General features: G+C 40.2%; 2 protein-coding genes across 3 annotated transcripts in view; one reads left to right on the top strand and one right to left on the bottom strand.

Moving 5' to 3' along the window:
• NT5DC2 (5'-nucleotidase domain containing 2) overlaps positions 1-6,525 on the bottom strand; it is a 31,955-nt gene extending 25,430 nt beyond the window's left edge. The window contains exon 1 of one of the 2 annotated variants that reach the window (XM_074283499.1): positions 6,026-6,525. In XM_074283499.1, coding sequence (XP_074139600.1) covers positions 6,026-6,407 — 382 coding nt within the window. In that variant the 5' untranslated portion in view covers positions 6,408-6,525. Of the gene's footprint in view, positions 1-2,495; positions 3,190-6,025 lie in introns of those variants that run through there. The other variant, XM_074283498.1, reaches the window with a different exon arrangement.
• A 4,445-nt stretch (positions 6,526-10,970) lies between these two features.
• UQCC5 (ubiquinol-cytochrome c reductase complex assembly factor 5) lies at positions 10,971-15,246 on the top strand. Its single transcript, XM_074283500.1, is given in 3 exon segments — positions 10,971-11,092; positions 11,094-11,166; positions 14,827-15,246. Coding segments are annotated over 3 exon segments (216 nt in total). The 5' UTR covers positions 10,971-11,014; the 3' UTR covers positions 14,892-15,246.
• Positions 15,247-18,028: the final 2,782 nt, after the last annotated feature.

The following is an 18,028-nucleotide window of genomic DNA, read 5'->3' on the forward strand; positions in this document are numbered from 1 at the left end:
TCCCCCAAATAACCCAGCTATGGATCTTATATCATATAGCATTTATATTTATATTTGTAAACTTTGACCTACAGTAGCTTAAGTGTAAGTCCAAAAGTCTGACTTGGGATGGGGGTCTTTTCCAAGCCCAGTTGAGAAGTTTATGTCACTTACATATATTCCAGAATTGAAGTATCTGTTCCCTTCATTGTCAATAAATCAAACCAAAACAATGTTATAAGGCCATTTTATATAGGCAATTGACTAAGCAATGTTACAGAGTTTGGGGTTTTGAGGTTCAATTAGGACATATGTTAAGCAATATTGAAAGGGACAAATTTGGGGGGCATATGCCATCTCCCTCTCCAGTTCATTTCTCTTATTGGGCTCCTCTAGCAGGTCCATGAAAGCTGTATCTCATAAGGTATGGTGTGAAATGCCTTAACTAGTTCAAGATGGAGGCATGGGATGCTAGCCTTGGTTGGTGCTATGCTAGCATCTGAGCTGGGAACACTGTTCTCTTTTCCCCCAGAGCCCCAGATTTTAGCTGTTAAAATAATCGAAATCCTCTCTTATTTATGAGTCTATACTTTTCAGAGAACTTTCACATATCAACTGATATTACCCCTGTGATCTTACCCCTGTGAGGGAGGCAAGGTCACTATTCTATCTCTTATCTCAGCTCCTCACCTCCTCTTCAAAGCCTTTCCTCATCCACCAGGTATTAAAGCTCTCTCATTCTCCTTCCTCAAATTCTTTTGTTCTTATTTAGATACGTAGACTATCCCTCAGTAGAATGTAAGCTCCTTGAAGTCAGACCGTTTCATGTTTCTTGTCTGTAATCTCAACCCTAGATCTACTTCTTGTATAAAATAGGCACTTAAATGAATTTAATCTTACAAGGAAATGGGCAAGATCGGGAGAAAGAAATTGTCCCAGAGACTGTCCAAGGTCACACAAATTGTCTTTCATGAGACAGACTTGGTTCTGGATCTGATTCTGCTTAAACCCAAAGGGGATGGTAGAAGGGTTGTACTCTAGGAAGAATCAGACAATAAGAAAGGTGCAACATTTGTATCTCTGAATGCCTCGGACCAATAATAACATTGAATCAGCCTCAGCCTCACTTCTAGGTCATCAAATCAAATTATCTCAAGTCCACAGTTAGGGTCAGCTTCCTTTCTGATTCCAGAAGCAGCTTTTCCATAGGTTTAGCTGGCAGAAAGTGTCAACCTCTAGCCTTCATTCTGCTTGCCAACAGCTTCCCCAAATGTCTTACAGTTATCTCTCAATTCTTTCAAGCTCAGACATGGCTATTAGATAATTTGGTGAGAAAATATAGGTTGGGAGGAAAAATAGCTGGTTGACTGAGTTAAGTGACAGAAAACGGGATTCTCCAGATTAGGGGTACAATTCTGGATTAAAAAAAAATCCAAACCATGTTTAAAGTCAGTGTTCTCATCACCAGCTTAATCTCAGGATGACATTATACTCAACAAAGTAGACAATCAGGAGCAAACTTCAAATTCACTGGTATTTTGACAAGACTCAATTCTTTCGTTCAAACAAAATGAAATCTGGCTGTATTTATTCTCAGATCTCAGACCTTCACTATCACCCTGTTTTTACCAAAAAAATGTTCAAGAAGTTCCAGAAAGAGATTGATTAAGTACACAAATATATGACCCTTTCCCCTTACAAAAGACGATTGAATAGAGAAGGCTTGCAAAAAATTCAAGAGCTAAACCAAAATCAGGGCCCCATCTGGATCTGCCTAGAGCCTGTCGGTGCAACATGCGTACCTGTGGAGTATTTTCACCTCTAATCCTCTGGTTTTAGTTTATCGCATTAAGATCTACAAGGGACCATTTGTGTGCAGTCAGTGTTTCCTCAGTGACCCTATGCAGGGGGCCAGAGAGCTCCAGATGGAATCAGGGATAGGCTTTTTTTTTTTTTTTTTTTTTTTCTTTTCTTGTAAGTGAAGTGGGTGGGAGTAGGGGGGGAAAGAAAGGAAGCAACTCACTATGGCCTTGTGCCTCTGTGGCTAAGGAAGTTTTAGTTTTCTGCGGGGAGGTGACAGGGATTTATGAGCACTTGAAGATGGGAGGGGGGACTGAGGAGAGAGTAAGTAGCTATATTGGAAGTCCTGTGCCCAACCCAAGCCTACCCCGACTATATTGGGCACAGTCTGGGGGAAGCATTCTTCTCTAAACCGCCCCCTACTATAGAGACGGAGTGCTCCAAAGCACCCGGGGCAGTTTTCCTCAGAGCCAGCTGCCAAAGCTTCTTCCCCTAAGGATGCTTTGTGACCCATGTCAGATTTAAAAGAAGCCTGCGAAAGCTGTACCCATCCAACCCTCTCATTTTGCAGATGAAATTGAGGCACAAGGAGATTTGCCCAAGACCGCCCGACGAATCCTGGCAGCGCCAAGGCGAGAATGCAGCACGTCTCCTGCTTCTCGGTCCAGTGCCATGTGTCCCTCTGCCCTCCAGAACTCTCCTATCCCTACTCTTACCGTGAACCAGCTTCCTCATCTCCCGGTACCTAGACCACAGGTAGGCGCTGGGTTCGGGAGACTGGGCGGCAGGGCCTGGGGCAGCACTCTGCTGGACAACTGGGTCAGGGGAAGAGTAGGAGACGCTGGCGCCGGGACAGGGGACGCCGGGACAGTGGGCTCCGGGGCAGGAGGAGCCCGCACAGGTCGGGTTGGGGACCGAGGGGCCGCAACCCTGGCAGGAGGAGGCGGCAGTCGCTCGCTGCCAGCCAGGGACATCGTCTCCCCGCAGCCGTAACCAGCGGCACCCCGCCGCCGCTCGCAGTCCCACGCCGGCCATTCCCTCTGCCCAGTGACCCGCTTCCAGGCTAAGCAGTGTCCGCTCCGTCTTCTGCCCAGGCTGCGCCAGCTGTGTTCTCTTCTGCTGCGGCCGCGTGTTTCCTTCGCGCGGCCAGCCAATGGCTGCAGTGCCGGCCTCGCAGTCGGCCAATGGCCGGGGCCCCTGGCCAGGTGTGGAGAGCTGGGCGGGGCTGCGCTCTCGGCTCTCCCCAAGGCCTCCGCCCATTCGAAACAGGAAAGAGGGAGTGGACCCCAAGGACCACAGGGCCGGATACCAGCAGCCGGATCGGGAGCGAGGGTTCCCGCGCCGCCGGAGCCCTCCCACCGGGCTTGGGACACAATAGGTGTCCGGGAAACTTGTTGAATAGAAGTGAGCAGATTCTAACAGTAGTTGCTCACTTCGACCCCCTCCTCCCTCCCCCCCCCCACCCCCACCCCCCGCGACCAGTGTGACCGCACAACAACAAGGTCACAGTATCCGAGAAGCGGAATTCAATTCCGGTCAGTTGGAGCTGCTCGCAGCCGTGAAGCGCCTCCGTGCGCGTAAGCTCCGTGCCCAAGAACGCAGACGATGCGCACAGTCCCTGCCGTCTAAGGGAAGGGACTTCAGTCGTACTCTTTGGGGGAAGGCGCCGGTCCCAGCTCTCTTTGCTGCTTCACAAGCTCTCTGTTAGAAGGTCCAGAATTTGGTTCGTTAGCATTGATTTCTGTGTAATGATAAATCCCTTCTCCATCAGTTATCTCCTTTCTAGCGTGGAACCTATTGACTTCCCTGACTGGCGCTAGGCACTTTTTTAAAAACCCCGAATAGGCATTATTAGTCTGCATTTATTTATGTTTTTTAAAGCGTTCTCAAAATCACTTTGATGTGCCTTTATTTTGTGCTCTCTCTGCTGGACCTTTCATTCAAAACATTTCCATCAAAAAGCATCTGTGATGCTGCACCGGATGCCTGGCAGTACAATGGGATTTAGATCCCTGAATCCCGGCTGCAGGGAGTATGTGCCCTTGGGTGTACACCAAACACTGTGCACTGGGGAAAATTTGCAAAGGCACAGTCGAGGAATGAGAGCACTAAGTAAACAAACATACAGAAGTTAGGGACGTATGCGGCTTACTTTGTGAAGGGTGAGAGTATTGTTTGTTGTGGGAGTTCTTGAGGCCCTTAAAGACACAGGGATTAGCATCTGGTTTCTTGTTCTCGAACTTCATCTCTGAACTTTGCCATTTTTGCCACCCACAGAATGTTCTTTCTATAGATCTCTAACCTTGGGGAAAGGGTGGGAGGAAAAGCTGGAGAAAGAATGTCTCTGAGGCTCACTTTTCTTCTGTACTCCACCAGCAACTAAGGCGATTTAATCACCTTGGGATTAAACCAATTGGTTGGGAAATTGAGACCCAGCCAGGGAAAAGCCAAAGATGATTCAGAAAATTAATGACATATCAAAGACTATAACCTAGATGTCCTAATTTGCAGTTTTACTGCTCTTTCCAATACTCCAAAGTGGTTTACGATCTGTCCCCTCCTCAATATTCCTACAGATTACTCCTCCACTGGCTTTAAGATTTACAAAGGTGCTTTTCCCCTGCAAAACTTCCCTTAGGTATTTGGCATGCTCATCATTTTCCAATCAAAGGAGAAGGGAAAAATCACACACGTAGGTAAGTGTTAGTACCAAACCCAAGTTTTCTGAGTGTGACACGATTCTCTTTGCCACCTTGCGCTGCCTCTTACTCTTCATGTCTCCATTTTCCTACTGTGGACTTCTCCACTGGATGAGCCCCCTTCTGGAATACACTCTCTCACCATCTCTGCTGGTCAGCATCTCTGATCTCAGCTCAAGTCCTATTTACAAGAAGACTTTTTTCTGTATCTAACAGAAGTTTTCCCCCACCCATTACATATATTTTTCAACATTCATTTTTGTAAGATTTTGAGTTCCAGATTGTTCTTCCCTTCTCTCCAAGACAGTAAGTCTGATTTAGATTACACATGTACAATCATGCTAAACATATTTGCACATTAGTCATGTTGTGAAAGAAGAATCTTAAGAAAAAAAATTAAAAAAAGTAAAACAGTATGTTTTCCCGAAGACATTCTTGACCCTCCCACCGATCGGTGCTTCCCGATCCTTTATTTGCCCAAAGTAACACTTCTCTCTCTCCTGATAGAGTAAAGGCTTCTTGAGGGCAGTCTTTGCATCTCCAGCTCAGTATCCTATGGATAATGGGCATTTAGCAAACACCTGATGGCTGGCCCAAGGTGGGCACACAGAGCAGTGAAAAGATGCTTCTTTACTATGTGAAGCCCAAGGACCCTTTTTATTTCTTGCTGAGCTTTGTGGACCGCATAAAGGAATGCGGATGGTTTATGTGGGTTCATGTTGCCTCCTGCAACTTTGCTAAAGTTGATTATTTCTAGTAACATTTTAGTTGATACTTTAGGGTTTTTTAAGTTATATCAGCTTCATTTGCAAATAGTGGTAGTTTTGTTTCCTCACTGCTTATTCTAATTCCTTCGATTTCTTTTTCTTCCCTTACGAAGCCCAAGGGACCTAAGCTCGGTCCAGAACAGAGTTTCTGGAATCCAGACTCCAGCTCAGCCCCACCCCCTCTTCAGTGGCCTCCTGCCTCCAGACTACTTCCCGTGTACATTGTATAGATCTTGCATGTACATAGGTATTTATATGTGGCCCTTCCCATTACACTAGCAGCTTTTGGAGGGCAGGGACTGTCTCTTTCTTTCTCTATATCCTCAGCAATTAGCAGAGCGCCTGGTACGGAGCGCCTAAGAAATGTTAGTGAACTGAGTCTTAACACCTCCTCAGACCATTTCCTCTCCAGTCCTCAAACCGCTCCTCTCCCTTCTCAGCCCTCCCCTATCCTACCCAACCCCGCCCCCTCTGCGATAACCACGCCTGTATTTTACAAATCCCCGCCCCTTACCTACCCTGGCTCCTCCCTCCTGCTTGATCTGTTCCTTCAGACTCAGCCCCACCTCTTTCCTAGCTCAGTTCCGCCCCTTTTTCTCAGTTGTTTTCCATTTCTTTCCTAGTCCCGCCCCCTATCTCACTCTGGCCCTCCCCATCTCGTTCCTGTCCAACCCTCCCTCTCCCAATCCCCGCCCCTCAGCTTCCAACTTCCGTTCTGTCCTCCGGGGCCCTGTCCGGTTTCCCGGCACCCCCCGCGCGGCCTCGACCTTTCCTGCAGACCTCGGGCCGCCGCCGCGGACTGTGCGCCCGCCGGCCTGCTCAGGTGAGGGCTTGCGGACGAGGGCCTCGGGAACCCGACGCGCCGACCCCCGATTGGCTGGCAATGCGGAGCCCGGCCCTTCTCTCGCTTCCGGGGCTCGGGGCTACCCTTCGTGCCCCGCCGGCACCATTTCCTGTCCCGGGAGCAGCCTCTCCTTGGGTCAGCGCTGGGAGGGCCTTTAACTAAGCGGCCGCCCAAACGCTGTACTGCACAGATGGTTAGACTCCGGCTGAGAGGTCGGCGGTGACTCTCGTGGTCGCGCAGGTGGGCGGTGACCGCCTGACGAAGGCCCTTGCCCTCCCAGCACAGGGCTAGAATCCTTGGCGTCCTGGACGAGGTCATTCCGGGGGGAGTCAGGCGTCGGGATTCTCCCTGGGACGCTGCGTCGCCCGCCCGGCTGCTGCTGTGCCCCGGCCTTGTTCGTTCTCTTTCCACCTGGCGCGTGCCCTCGCTTGCCTGGCCGCTCCCACAGATTTGCCCTCCTTCAGTCCCTCCCTAACTTTAAGACCTAGGTCAGATCCCCCCCCCCCCCCCCCCCCGCCCCCTGAAGCCATGGTGGGTGGCCTCCAACCGAAAAGCACCTTCTGTGTTCTAGTGGGTTGGTGATGTCAGCGAAATAACATCCAGCCATCCTATGCAACTCTTACCTTATGCCTTCTCTCTCAAACTCTCAAGAGTATTTTGGCCAGCCCTCTTTTGTCCTCATTTACGTGTTAGCAAAAGGAATTTTTTAAACTAAAAAATTAGTATGTTTTAAAGTAATTTTTTAGGACCTGGTACTAGTGCTGGGGTCAGAATGGGCAGGTAGTAATTGGCTCCAGTCTAACGTAAACATGCAGTTCTAGTGAGAATAATGAGAGCACTTCGTGGGCATTATTCCCAATAATCAGAACCACGTTGTATGTTGTATACATAATAGCCCCATACATAGGAGTACATTGAGCTGAGCACTATGAGGTGAGACAGCATTAAGCTGATGTTATCTGAGGGTTTGCCAAGTGTTCTTTCATTTGATGGAGCCTCTGCCCTGTGTGACTCTTCGTGATCCCACTTTGGGTTTTGTTGGCAGATATTCTGGAGTGTTTGCCATTTCATTCTCACAGAGGAGGAACTAAGGCAAACAGGGTTAAGCGACATAACTGCGAGTTCGATGCTGTTTGCTCCTTTTTATAGATGAGAGCGGAAGCCGAGAGATTAAGTGATTTGTCCAGGGTCAAAGAGCCTGTATATATTTGAAATAGGATTTGAACTGGGGTCTTCTTGATATTGAGCTCAATACCAAGCTGCCTTCCTAAATAGGGAGAGTCTTTGCATTGCTGCAGGAAGAACATACTACGCTTTCTCAGTAATCCCACGCTTCTTCCCAAAATAAAAATCTTCTCTTTAAAAATGGAACTTGAAAAGCATCAATAAAAATAAACATTTTTATATGAAGTGTAGAAAAAGAGAACTATGTAAATCTGAATATTATGTATAGATTTTTTCTCTAAAAAAAGCACACATAAAAGTTGACAAGGTAGTACCAATATTATCCTGCTTATCTGTGCTCACTTTGGAACTTCTGTTTTCTTATGTGTATTTTAAAAATATTTCATTGATGTTCTTTTTTTTTACCTGTCAGTCTTTCCTGCCTGCTCACAGCCCTATCCCCAATTCTCACTCTTCATAATTTCAAACTAGTTAAGCAAAACAAATTCACATTTTGGTTGTCTGAAAATATGTCATTCTCTGCCTACTGATTGTCTCTTTGCTAAGAGAGGAATCATTCTTTGTCACGTGTTTTCTAGAGTTGTGATTGGTTGTTAGATCAGAATTTTTAAGTCTTTCAAAATTGTTTTTCTTTTCTGATCACTTTGTATCAATTCATACAAGTATCTCCAGAGTGTCTCAATCTGTAATGGCACAATAATATTCTGCTAACATTCAGATAACATTGCCCTGTTGATGTGTACCCACTATTTTTTATGGCCTTTTACCACAAATAAAAAATATTTTTATATATATGGGCTGTTTTCTTTTTCTTTGAACTTTTTAGGGTACATATCCAGAGGTAGTTGTTTAATCCCTTTTTCTTGGCAAAGATACAGGAGTGTTTTGCTCTTTTCTTCAGCTAATTTTTACAGGTGAAGAAATGGAGAACAATGTTAACTAGTAACAAATAGTAAGTATCTGATGCTGGATTTGAACTCAATTTTCATTGACCGCAGACCTGATGTTCTATCCACTGTGCCACCTTGCTGCCCATCTACTAGTGGTATCTTTGGGTTAAAGGGTAGGCAGGATGATGATTTTTGAGCTATAATTCCAAATTGCTTTCCAGAATGGTTGAATTAATTGACAGCTCCTCTAACAGTACATTAATAAGCCTGTCCTCTGAAAGTCCTCTAATGGCTATTTTTTCTTTTTTGTTATCTTTGCAGATCTGATGTGTGTGAAGGAACCACAGAGATATTTTAATTTCCACTTCTCTTTTTTTAGGGCTTTCTTTTGAGATCCTTGACTAGGTGTCCCTCCAGATGAATTTTGTTACTCTTTTTTGTAGCTCTATACAAACTAACTCTTTGACAGTACATTTGATATGGCACTGAATAAATAAGTTAATTTGAGTACTATTGTCATTTTTATTATATTGGCACAGTCCAACATTACTTAACTCTGTTTCTGGAAAGAATATTTTGTAGATGTTCAGATGTTCAGAACATGTTCTCCATGTTCTTTGCCTAGATAGACTTGTATTTTGTACTTTCCCATTATTTAGAAATGGATTTTTATTTTTTAATCTCTCCCTGTTATTATGCAAAAAAATTGATATTTGTGTCTTTATTCTGCAAACTTCCATTTTACTGAAGTTTTTGTTTCAATTGTTTTTTAGGTGAATCTCTTGAGTGCCCTGAGTAAATCATCATAGTATCTACCAAAATAATAATTTTGGGTTTTTAGCCATGTTTAATTTTTTTTCTTACTTCAGTAGTTAGCATTTCTAGAACTATATCAAATAATAATGGTAGCAACTGGTATTGTAATTTGAGAGGCCATTTGTGGTTCTCCATTGTAGATAATTATTGTTCTCAGTTTCAGATACAATTTAACATATTAAGGAGAGATTCATTTATTCCTTTTCTTAATGTTTTATAATATAAATGGAATTTTTACTGTTTTTCATTTTTCATATATGGTTGATTATGTTTATAGTCAACCCTGCATTTGTAGTAGTATGAATCCCATCTAATCATAATGTTAGATCTTTTTAATCTGCTGTAACTTCTTGCCAATATTTTAGTCTATATTTTTGTGTAGTTATTCATTAGAGATATTGGTCCATATTCTTCTTTCTGGGCTTTATCTTTCCCTGATTCATATTTGTCTTATAGAAGGAGCATGGTAGAATGTTTTCTCTATTTTTCAAAACAGCTAATTGATTACTCAAATTAATAATTGTTCTTTTAATGTTTAATATAATTCACTTATAAATCTAACTAATTCTAGTTTTTTTGTTTTTCTTTCAGAAGTTTTATTTTTTAAATTGTTTGTTCAATTTCTTTTTCTGGGTTTTGGTTTCTTTCAATTCTGTATCTTGATAATCTGTATATTTTATATTTTTATAGATATTTATGAACTAATAGTTTTTGCTGGTATATGAATGAGCTTCATATAGTTTCTTTAAATTTTCCTTTTTCCTTTTTGATTTGGCAGTTTAATTCTCTTTTTACTTCTATCAAATTAGCTAACAGTTGTGTTTTTTTCTTCAAAAGAAAACTAATTTCATTTTCAGTTTAATGGTTTTTGTTTTCAATTTAGTTATTTCTGCAATACAATCTATTTTTAAAAAATACACTCTCTCTTTTTTAATGAATGTTGCTGTAAATCATGGAATGTTCAACTCTGAAAAATAATCAATACAGGTGACTTAGAAGGCAATGGAGTGTTGATTTGTGTTGATTTACATGTTATTAATGGTTAATTAATAATTAATAGTTAACATGCTTAGATTTTTTCCCTAACCTGGAATCTCATCATTATGGATTCTCCCTTTAAGGTATACATCACAACCTCTGCCCTCATCCTCTGTCTTTATTCTTTCCTAATCTCAACATATTGAAAGCTGCCCTTCAAATCTTTTGCCATTTCATGGATACCACAGGAGTATTAGTTATCCTTTGCTCCTGCATGTGAATAGCCTACCTACATTTCTGGGTTTATATCTCTCTCAGCAATTTTTAAATTTTATTTTTCACTTCATTGGCTTTTGCTTTCAATTTGCTTATTTCTTCTGTTTTAACTGCTATTATTTTTATATCCATTGTCTTCTCAATGATATGTTGCTATAAATCATGGAATGCAAATAGTAAGCGAAGAGACTGTGTGGCCCCAAGAAATTGTAACTTTGCCATGGTCATATAGCTACTTAGTTACAGAGTTAATTACAGTTTTAGTATTGTCTTTTGGCTCCACATATCCCTATATCCTTTGTAAAATATGATGCCAAATGTGACAGAAGTGTCTCAAAAAACAGTAACATTCTATAATACCCTGCTATTTCCTAAGTGAAAATAGATATGTTAGCTGGTTTAAAAAAAAAACAAAACAACCCAAAGTAGACATTTTCATTTTAGAGATTGGCTTTTGGTTGTAGAAAGAGCAGTACAATGGATAAGACTTATAGTCAGGAAAAATGGCATGTCTTTGAGCCTTGTCTTTGAAATTGAGGAGCTTTGGGACTGACAACCCCCTGAGAACTCCTGGGACTTGCAAGTGTTTTGTAAACATGAAAGTTCTAGAGAGTTACTATTTAAAAGCCATAAGGCAGGATCAGTGAGCTTTCTTGTAAATTAAAAGCTGAAAAAAAAAAAAATTGAAGCTGAGGCTGTTGTAGGAGCTGCACAATATCTTGCTTTCCATCTGTAGTTTCAGTTTAATTCCCATGAAATTGGCCGGCTGTCACCTTGGAGATGTTCACAAGGAAACAAGTGAAGCAACTTCTGCAGAGGATACCTGGAAAACAGCGCTTTGGTGTCTATAGGTTTCTTTCCTTTCTTCTTTGTTCTGGGAGGAGCAATGGAGTGGTTTATGATCAAAGTCCGAGTTGGCCAGGAGACCTTCTGTAAGTGGACATAAAGATGCGTAAAGATGGGGACATGAGTTTGAGCATTCCTATTTAGATCCATCGCTTTATGAAGTATTCTCTATATTCAGCTCATAATTTGTCATTTAATAGGCCATGCTAACAGATCTAGTTGTATGCACGGTAGTCAGTCAGACCAAAGAGAAACAGTGTTCCTTTGAGACAGCACAGATGTCTTGTGGAACCTTGGCCTGCCTTTTAAAATTCAGAGTCCTGTGCAGCAGTTCTCTGGTAGAGAAAATTGTGTTTTAAAAATGAAATTTTCTAGGATTTTAGTCATTTTAAAGTTCAGTCTCAGTTCAAAGCTGGTTTTAAACTTGCCTGGATCGTGTAATCCAGACTTGTCTTCTATTGATTTTTTTGATTTCTTGTCTACAGAAGTGTTTGCATGAGCTTATCCATATCCCCATTGGTGGTCCACCTTATAAATAGGTTAATATTAACTTACATCCTTCTATGTTGTATAGTTACAATTTTATATTTCACCTGTGTAGTTCACATGATCCAATTAATCAGGTCTATGTTTCCCTGCTCACTTAATAAGCCATGCTCCTTGCTGCTGCTGTGCTGTCTCACCAAGCCAGTCAGTAGTCATTAAGTGCCTTTTGGATTCATGATGCTATGCCAGGTGCTATAAATACTAGACAAGAATGAAACAGACTTTCCCCTCAAAGAACTTAAATTGCACTGGGAGGAATACAACATGTAAACCTACAAGTATATACATGATAATTGGAGGAGTCTTCAATAACAAGGCAATCAGGAGAGATGGCTTGGAGCTATGTCTTGGAGGAAGCAGAGGATTCTAAGCTACCCAGTTGAGGTGGGATTACTTCTCAGGGCTGGGGACAACGAGAACAAAGCCATGGAGGTAGGAAGTAGATTGTCAAATTTGGGCAACCACAGATAGGCCAGTTTGCCTGGAGTGTAAGAAGAGGAGTAATATTTATTAAGCTTAGAAAAAAAAAAGGCTGGCATAAATTTTTATTCTAGAAATAATAGCTTTCAAAATTTCTTGATCAGGTGAGTGACTTGCTCAGACTTGTGCTTTCAGAAGGTTTTTTAAAAAATTTTTTTCTGGTTATACATATACATTCTTTTTTAAAAAACATCTTATGAATTATGTTGGGAGAAAAAAAATCAGAACAAAAGGGAAAAACCACAAGAAGAAAAAAAAATGTGAACATAGCTTCTGTTGATTTACATTCTCCATAGTTCTTTCCCTGGATGCAAATAGTGTTTTCCATGCAAAGTTTATTGGGATTGCCTTAGATTACTGAACTGCTGAGAAGAACCAAGTCTTTCATACTTGATCATTTTCTTGTTAAACTGTGTTTTTTTTCTCTCATTTATATTTCTTTTTAAAAAATATTCTTTTTATTATAACTTTTTATAGATGTGTCTGGGTAATTTTTTACAACATTATCCCTTGCACTCACATTTGTTCCGACTTTTCCCTTCCTTCCCTCCATCCCCTCCCCTAGATGGCAGGCAGTCTTATACATGTTAAATATGTTATAGTATATCCTAGATACAATATATGTGTGCAGAACCGTAGTTCTCTTGTTGCACAAGAAGAATTGGATTCAGAAGGTAAAAATTGTTACTGTGTTTAATATATTCATGGTTCTACTTGTTTTGCTCAGTGTCAATTGGTGTCAGTCTTTCCAGGCCTTTCTAAAATCAGCTTGTTCATCATTTTTTGAATTATTCCATAACTTATTCAGTAGGTTATCTTGGCAGCTATGTGAAATATGGATTGGAGAGAGAAGATACTGTAAATTGGGAGTGCAGTTAGAAAGCTGGTGCAATGCCCAGATCAAAAAGGAGCAGACTTGAGTTAGGGAGTAGCCATATGAATGAAGAAGGAAACAAAGGCAAGAGATACTGTAGAGGTAGAATCAACAAAAGTAAGTGACTAGATGTAGAGATGAAGGAAAGGGCAGAACTGATGATTCTGAAGTTGTGAACTGGGATGTCCTTATCAAAAACAGAAATTTTGAGATGGGGCAGGGTTTTTTTTTTTTTTTTTTGAAGAGTTGGAAGTGGTGGAATAATGTGTTCCAGTTTGCATGCATTGAATTTAAGATACTTATTGCATATTTTAGATGGAGATGTTTTAAGTCAGGTAGTGATTTAAGACTAGAGTTCAGCAGAGAGACTGGGACTCTATAACTATGTTTATATCTGTATATTTCTGTAAGTCATCTGCTTAGAGATAACATTTGAACCCATGGGAATTGAGAACACCAAGAGGCCGAGTTCAGAGAGAAAGAAAGAAAAAAAAAAGAACATTTATTGGGGAACATCCACAGTTAGGGGTAGGGTATATGTGGTGATCTAGCATAAGTTATTTGCTTCCCTTAGAATCCTTCTCATTTCTAGAAGCTTGTGCAAATCCTGTTCATCCTTCAGAGTCCCCCATTCCTAAATCCTTTAGTCCTCATTCATTTCTCTTTCCTTTTTTACCATAATGAAACCTGTCATAATTTAGCACTTTATGTGTTGCATTATTCTATTTTGTGTTAGTCTTATATATTCAGCTAGATTAGAAAATTAGTCATTGTAACTTTTCTGTTCCATAACACAGAAGTAGCTACCCAACAAGTACTTGTTGATTAAGTGACATTATCTTTATTTCAATATTTTTATTTTCCCACATTCTATGTAAAGCAGTTTTTTACATTTGTTTCTTAAAAACTTTGAGTTCCAGATTCTCTTCCTTCCTTATCCCTCCCCTCATAGAGAAAGACACATGTCAAATTATGCAAAACATTTCTATAAAAGTCATGTTGTTGTGAAAGAAAACAGAGATCTCCCCCCCCCAAAAAAAATCCTCAAGAAAAAAGAAGTTTAAAAAAAAGTATGCTTCAATCTGTATTTAGACACAATCAGTTCTTTCTCTGGGAATGGATAGCATTTTTCAGCCTAAATTCTTTCAGAACAGTTGCTGAGAATAGAGAAGCCATTCACAGTTAATCATCCCACAACATTGCTATTACTATCTACATAGTACCTTTCACTTTGCTTGAGTTCATAGAGAACTTTCCAGGTTTTTCTGAGAGCATCCTGCTCATCATTTGTTATGGAACAATAATATTTCATCATAATCACATACTACAATTTATTCCTTTTGGAATTGATGGGTATTCCCTCAACTTCTAATTATTTGCCCTGGGAAAAAAGCTGCTATAAATGTTTATATGTCCTTTTAAAAAAAAATAGGATTCTTGCCTAGTGATATTTATTTTTAGGTCAAAGGATATGCATGATTTTATAGTCCGTATCTTTTGATCATTTATCAAGTGGGAATGACTCCTATTTTTTATAAATTTGACTCAGTTCCCACTATAGTTGAGAAATGAGGCCTTTATCAGAGTAGCTTGCTTCAAAATTCTTTTCACATTTATTATTGCTATTCCCTGCCCCCCCCCCAGTTATTCTATTTTTTCCTTTCATCCGTGACATTTTGAATATCTAAGGTATAATGCAGAACCCTATTAAAATTAAATTTATTTTTACATAGGATAAAGATCAGTCTTTAGTAGTTGGAAATAATCAGTTGCCCTGTAAACATTAATTTTAAATTTTCTTTTTTTTTTTTTTTTCATAAGAATAATCAGTTTTTATTTTTACTAGATGATGTATATCGAAGAAAAGAATCAGAGAGACAGTACCAAAGAAGGCTGGAAGAAGAATCTTGAGAAGATTGAATGATGGAGCCTTAGTTTTCAACAAAATAAGTAGCCATAACTTTTAAGTCAAATGTGAATGTGAACTGTTTTCACTTTGTGTTTCTCCATCATGTAAGAAACCCATTTATTAGTGCCCTCTTGTGGCCAGATCATGGATCTTCACCCCCTGTCCAAAACATCTGTGTGAAGAAGGGTTTTCTGTCTTAGTATTTTCATACTTTAATGTTTGAAAAGGAGTATAATGATTTCTTTAGGAGGGCTTTCAGAGCAGATTGGATTAAATGAATGTTTTAATTCATTAATAATAATTTTAAAGTACTGCTTTGTGATGAAATTTTAAATAAATTAAATCATGAACAACTCTGATACCAGCATTCTTTTTTAAGAGGAAAAATAAAGTATGACTGTCTCAAGGTTATTAAAATTCTACCACATATTGATCTTTAAATTGGTTCATCTTACCAGAAACTTTTGGTTTTTCTTTATCTTAAGTCATAATCTATCTTTAGTGGTTCCCTTTTGTCCAAAGGATAAAATAAACCTCTGGGCTTAGCTTTCTAAGCCCTCCATATTCTTACTTCATCCAGCTTCATTTCACTTTACTTCTGTTGAGGTGCTTAATAGTTTAGTTGCATACTCACTGAGTTTTCAAATAGTTAATGACCACTTCTCTCACCACTTTCTTTCCCTTGGTAATCTCAGTCCCTCTCGAAGCTTCAGCTACTGCCTTTGTCCAGATTACTCCCAGTTGTAGCTTTCTACTCCTGACTGCTTCTAAGTACAGGTCCCTCATTTCCAGTTGTGTGGAAGTTAAGATACTTTGCCAGATTCTCAAGTGTTCCAAATGGGATTTATTGTTAATGTACTGTAGGGCTCTGCATTTCCTTTTGGATTCCTGTGTATCAAATTTAAAATCCTCTATTTGGCTTTAATGCCCTTCACAATCTGACCTCTTCCTACCATTTTAGTCTTCTTATACCTCATCTCCAGGTATTCTCCAGTCCACTGGCCTTCTTGCTGTTCTTGCATACAACAAGACTCTAGGTCTTTTTGCTAGATGTCCTTCAAGCCTAGAATGCATTCTCTCCTCACTTACAACTCCTGCTTTTCATGACTTCCTTCAAATCTCAGTTCAAATCCCATCTTTAGTAAGAAGCCTTTTGCTTGTCTCCTGTAATAGTGTCTTTCCTCTGAGATTATTTTGAATTTATCACACTTCAATCTTGTTTGTTCATCATTGTTACCTTCCCCATTGGATAGTAAGCTTCAGGGCATGGACTATTTTTATCTTTCTTTGAATCCCCAGCTCTTGGCACAGTGTATGATATATAATAGGTACTTTAATGCTTGATGTTGACCTGAAATCTGTTCTTACTTCCTTATTTCTGTCATTGATGTTTCCTCCCATGTGCAGTGCCTCGATCTTCCTCCCATCTCAAGTCTTCTCAATTCTACCTCTCCCTTATCATCTCTTACAACTACACACACTGCTACAAAGTCTAGTGCAGGCTTTTATTTTGCCTGCTGAAATCTTTAGTGATTTAGTGATTGCTGGAGTAAAGTCTATGTCATAAGCTAGTCATAAGGCTTTACACAGTGGGGTATCAACTCCCTTTTCCAGCCATATCTCATTACTTCACTCTGCTTACTGTATGTTGTAGCCAGACTGAGCTCTGTTTCTCATCAACACTTTGGTATTGAATGTATTTTCTTCTTCTTTGTGGTTGCATCTTATTTTTCTTCAGGATGATGAGCTCCATAAAGAGAAGGACTTTATCTTTTATAAATTTTGCATCTCCCCCAATACAGGTCTTGGCACACAGGGGCCTGATAGATGTATTCACACAAAGAGAATAAGGAAAAGTTTGAGAGCTTTCTGTGACAAATTTTTGAAGGATCCAGAAACCTTTGGTTTTCATCTCTAAATTTTCTAAAAATTTCCCATTAAAAAAATAACCCTTTGTGGTTATATCACTTCAAAATACATTAATTTAAGAACTGAACCAGCAAAAATGACTTCATTTAGGAAAACATAGTTCTGACCTTTCAAGTATCCTATGAAAAAGAATTGAGTCATAGGAAGCCTTGTGAGAGACAATCACCAGTTAAAATGGAATGAAAAATAGGAAGGTGTAGTGGATAGAGCTGACCTCAAAAAACAGGATAAGCTGAGTATGAGAGCCACTTTTGGCTGGCTGGCCCCAGGCTGGTCCTTAACATCTCACTGTCCTAGCGATCTTTCAGACTTTAGTTATTGAGAAGGGACCAGTCTTTTAGGTAGCAGGAGTTTTCCTTACTTGGTTGTTTCCTAACCTGGTGAAGACAACAGGTCTAGTCTGTTTCCTAATCTTTTCATTCCTATGTAATTTTTTCTCTACAGAAATGTCTGTCTGCTTCTTGTGGGATGAGTATAGCAGCCTATAAATATTTATTGAATTTATTCTGATTGTCAGCTGTTCTTTAAAAAAATTATTAAAGCTTTTTATTACAAAACATATGCATGGGTAATTTTTCAACATTGACCCTTGTAAAGCCTTCTGTTCCAAATTTCCCCCTCCTCCCCCTCCCCCATCCTCATAGGGGCTGTTCTAAGAAGTTTCTTTCCTTAAACCCTTAATTCCATCCCCAGTTCTCAGCAGATGTTACCAAAGATAGATAGCATCCAAAATGAATTTCAGCTCCCCTCTTCTCTAAAACTATCATTGCCCATCTTCTCTTTGCCAAGGTCTTGATCTATTTCCCCTGCCCCTTCTCCATCTACATTCTGATATACTACTCAACAGTCATTAATGAACATTTATGACTGGGAGCAGAGCACCATGCTAGCCATTTGGGAAGATGAGACATAGTTCTGAAAGGACACAAATAAGTGGCTAGATAAGTGTGGTAGAGAGGTACCAAACAGAGTACTAGATATACTATCACAATTATGTGGCAACCAAGGGGAGGGATATAGTAAATAAAGGGAAAGGAGAATCAAACATGATAGTAAAGTTTTGAATATAGGTTCTAGGTTCAAGGATCTAAAGAGAATGAAAAGTCAATGAAAGAAATATGTGACTGGAAAGAGAAGTGGTAGAAGAATTAGAAGAGGGGGATCAGTGAAAGTAAGGGATGAAAGGATATTCAGTAGATGGAAGATCAGT

Source organism: Sminthopsis crassicaudata, chromosome 1 (assembly GCF_048593235.1).
Source record: "Sminthopsis crassicaudata isolate SCR6 chromosome 1, ASM4859323v1, whole genome shotgun sequence".
NCBI lineage: Eukaryota > Metazoa > Chordata > Mammalia > Dasyuromorphia > Dasyuridae > Sminthopsis > Sminthopsis crassicaudata.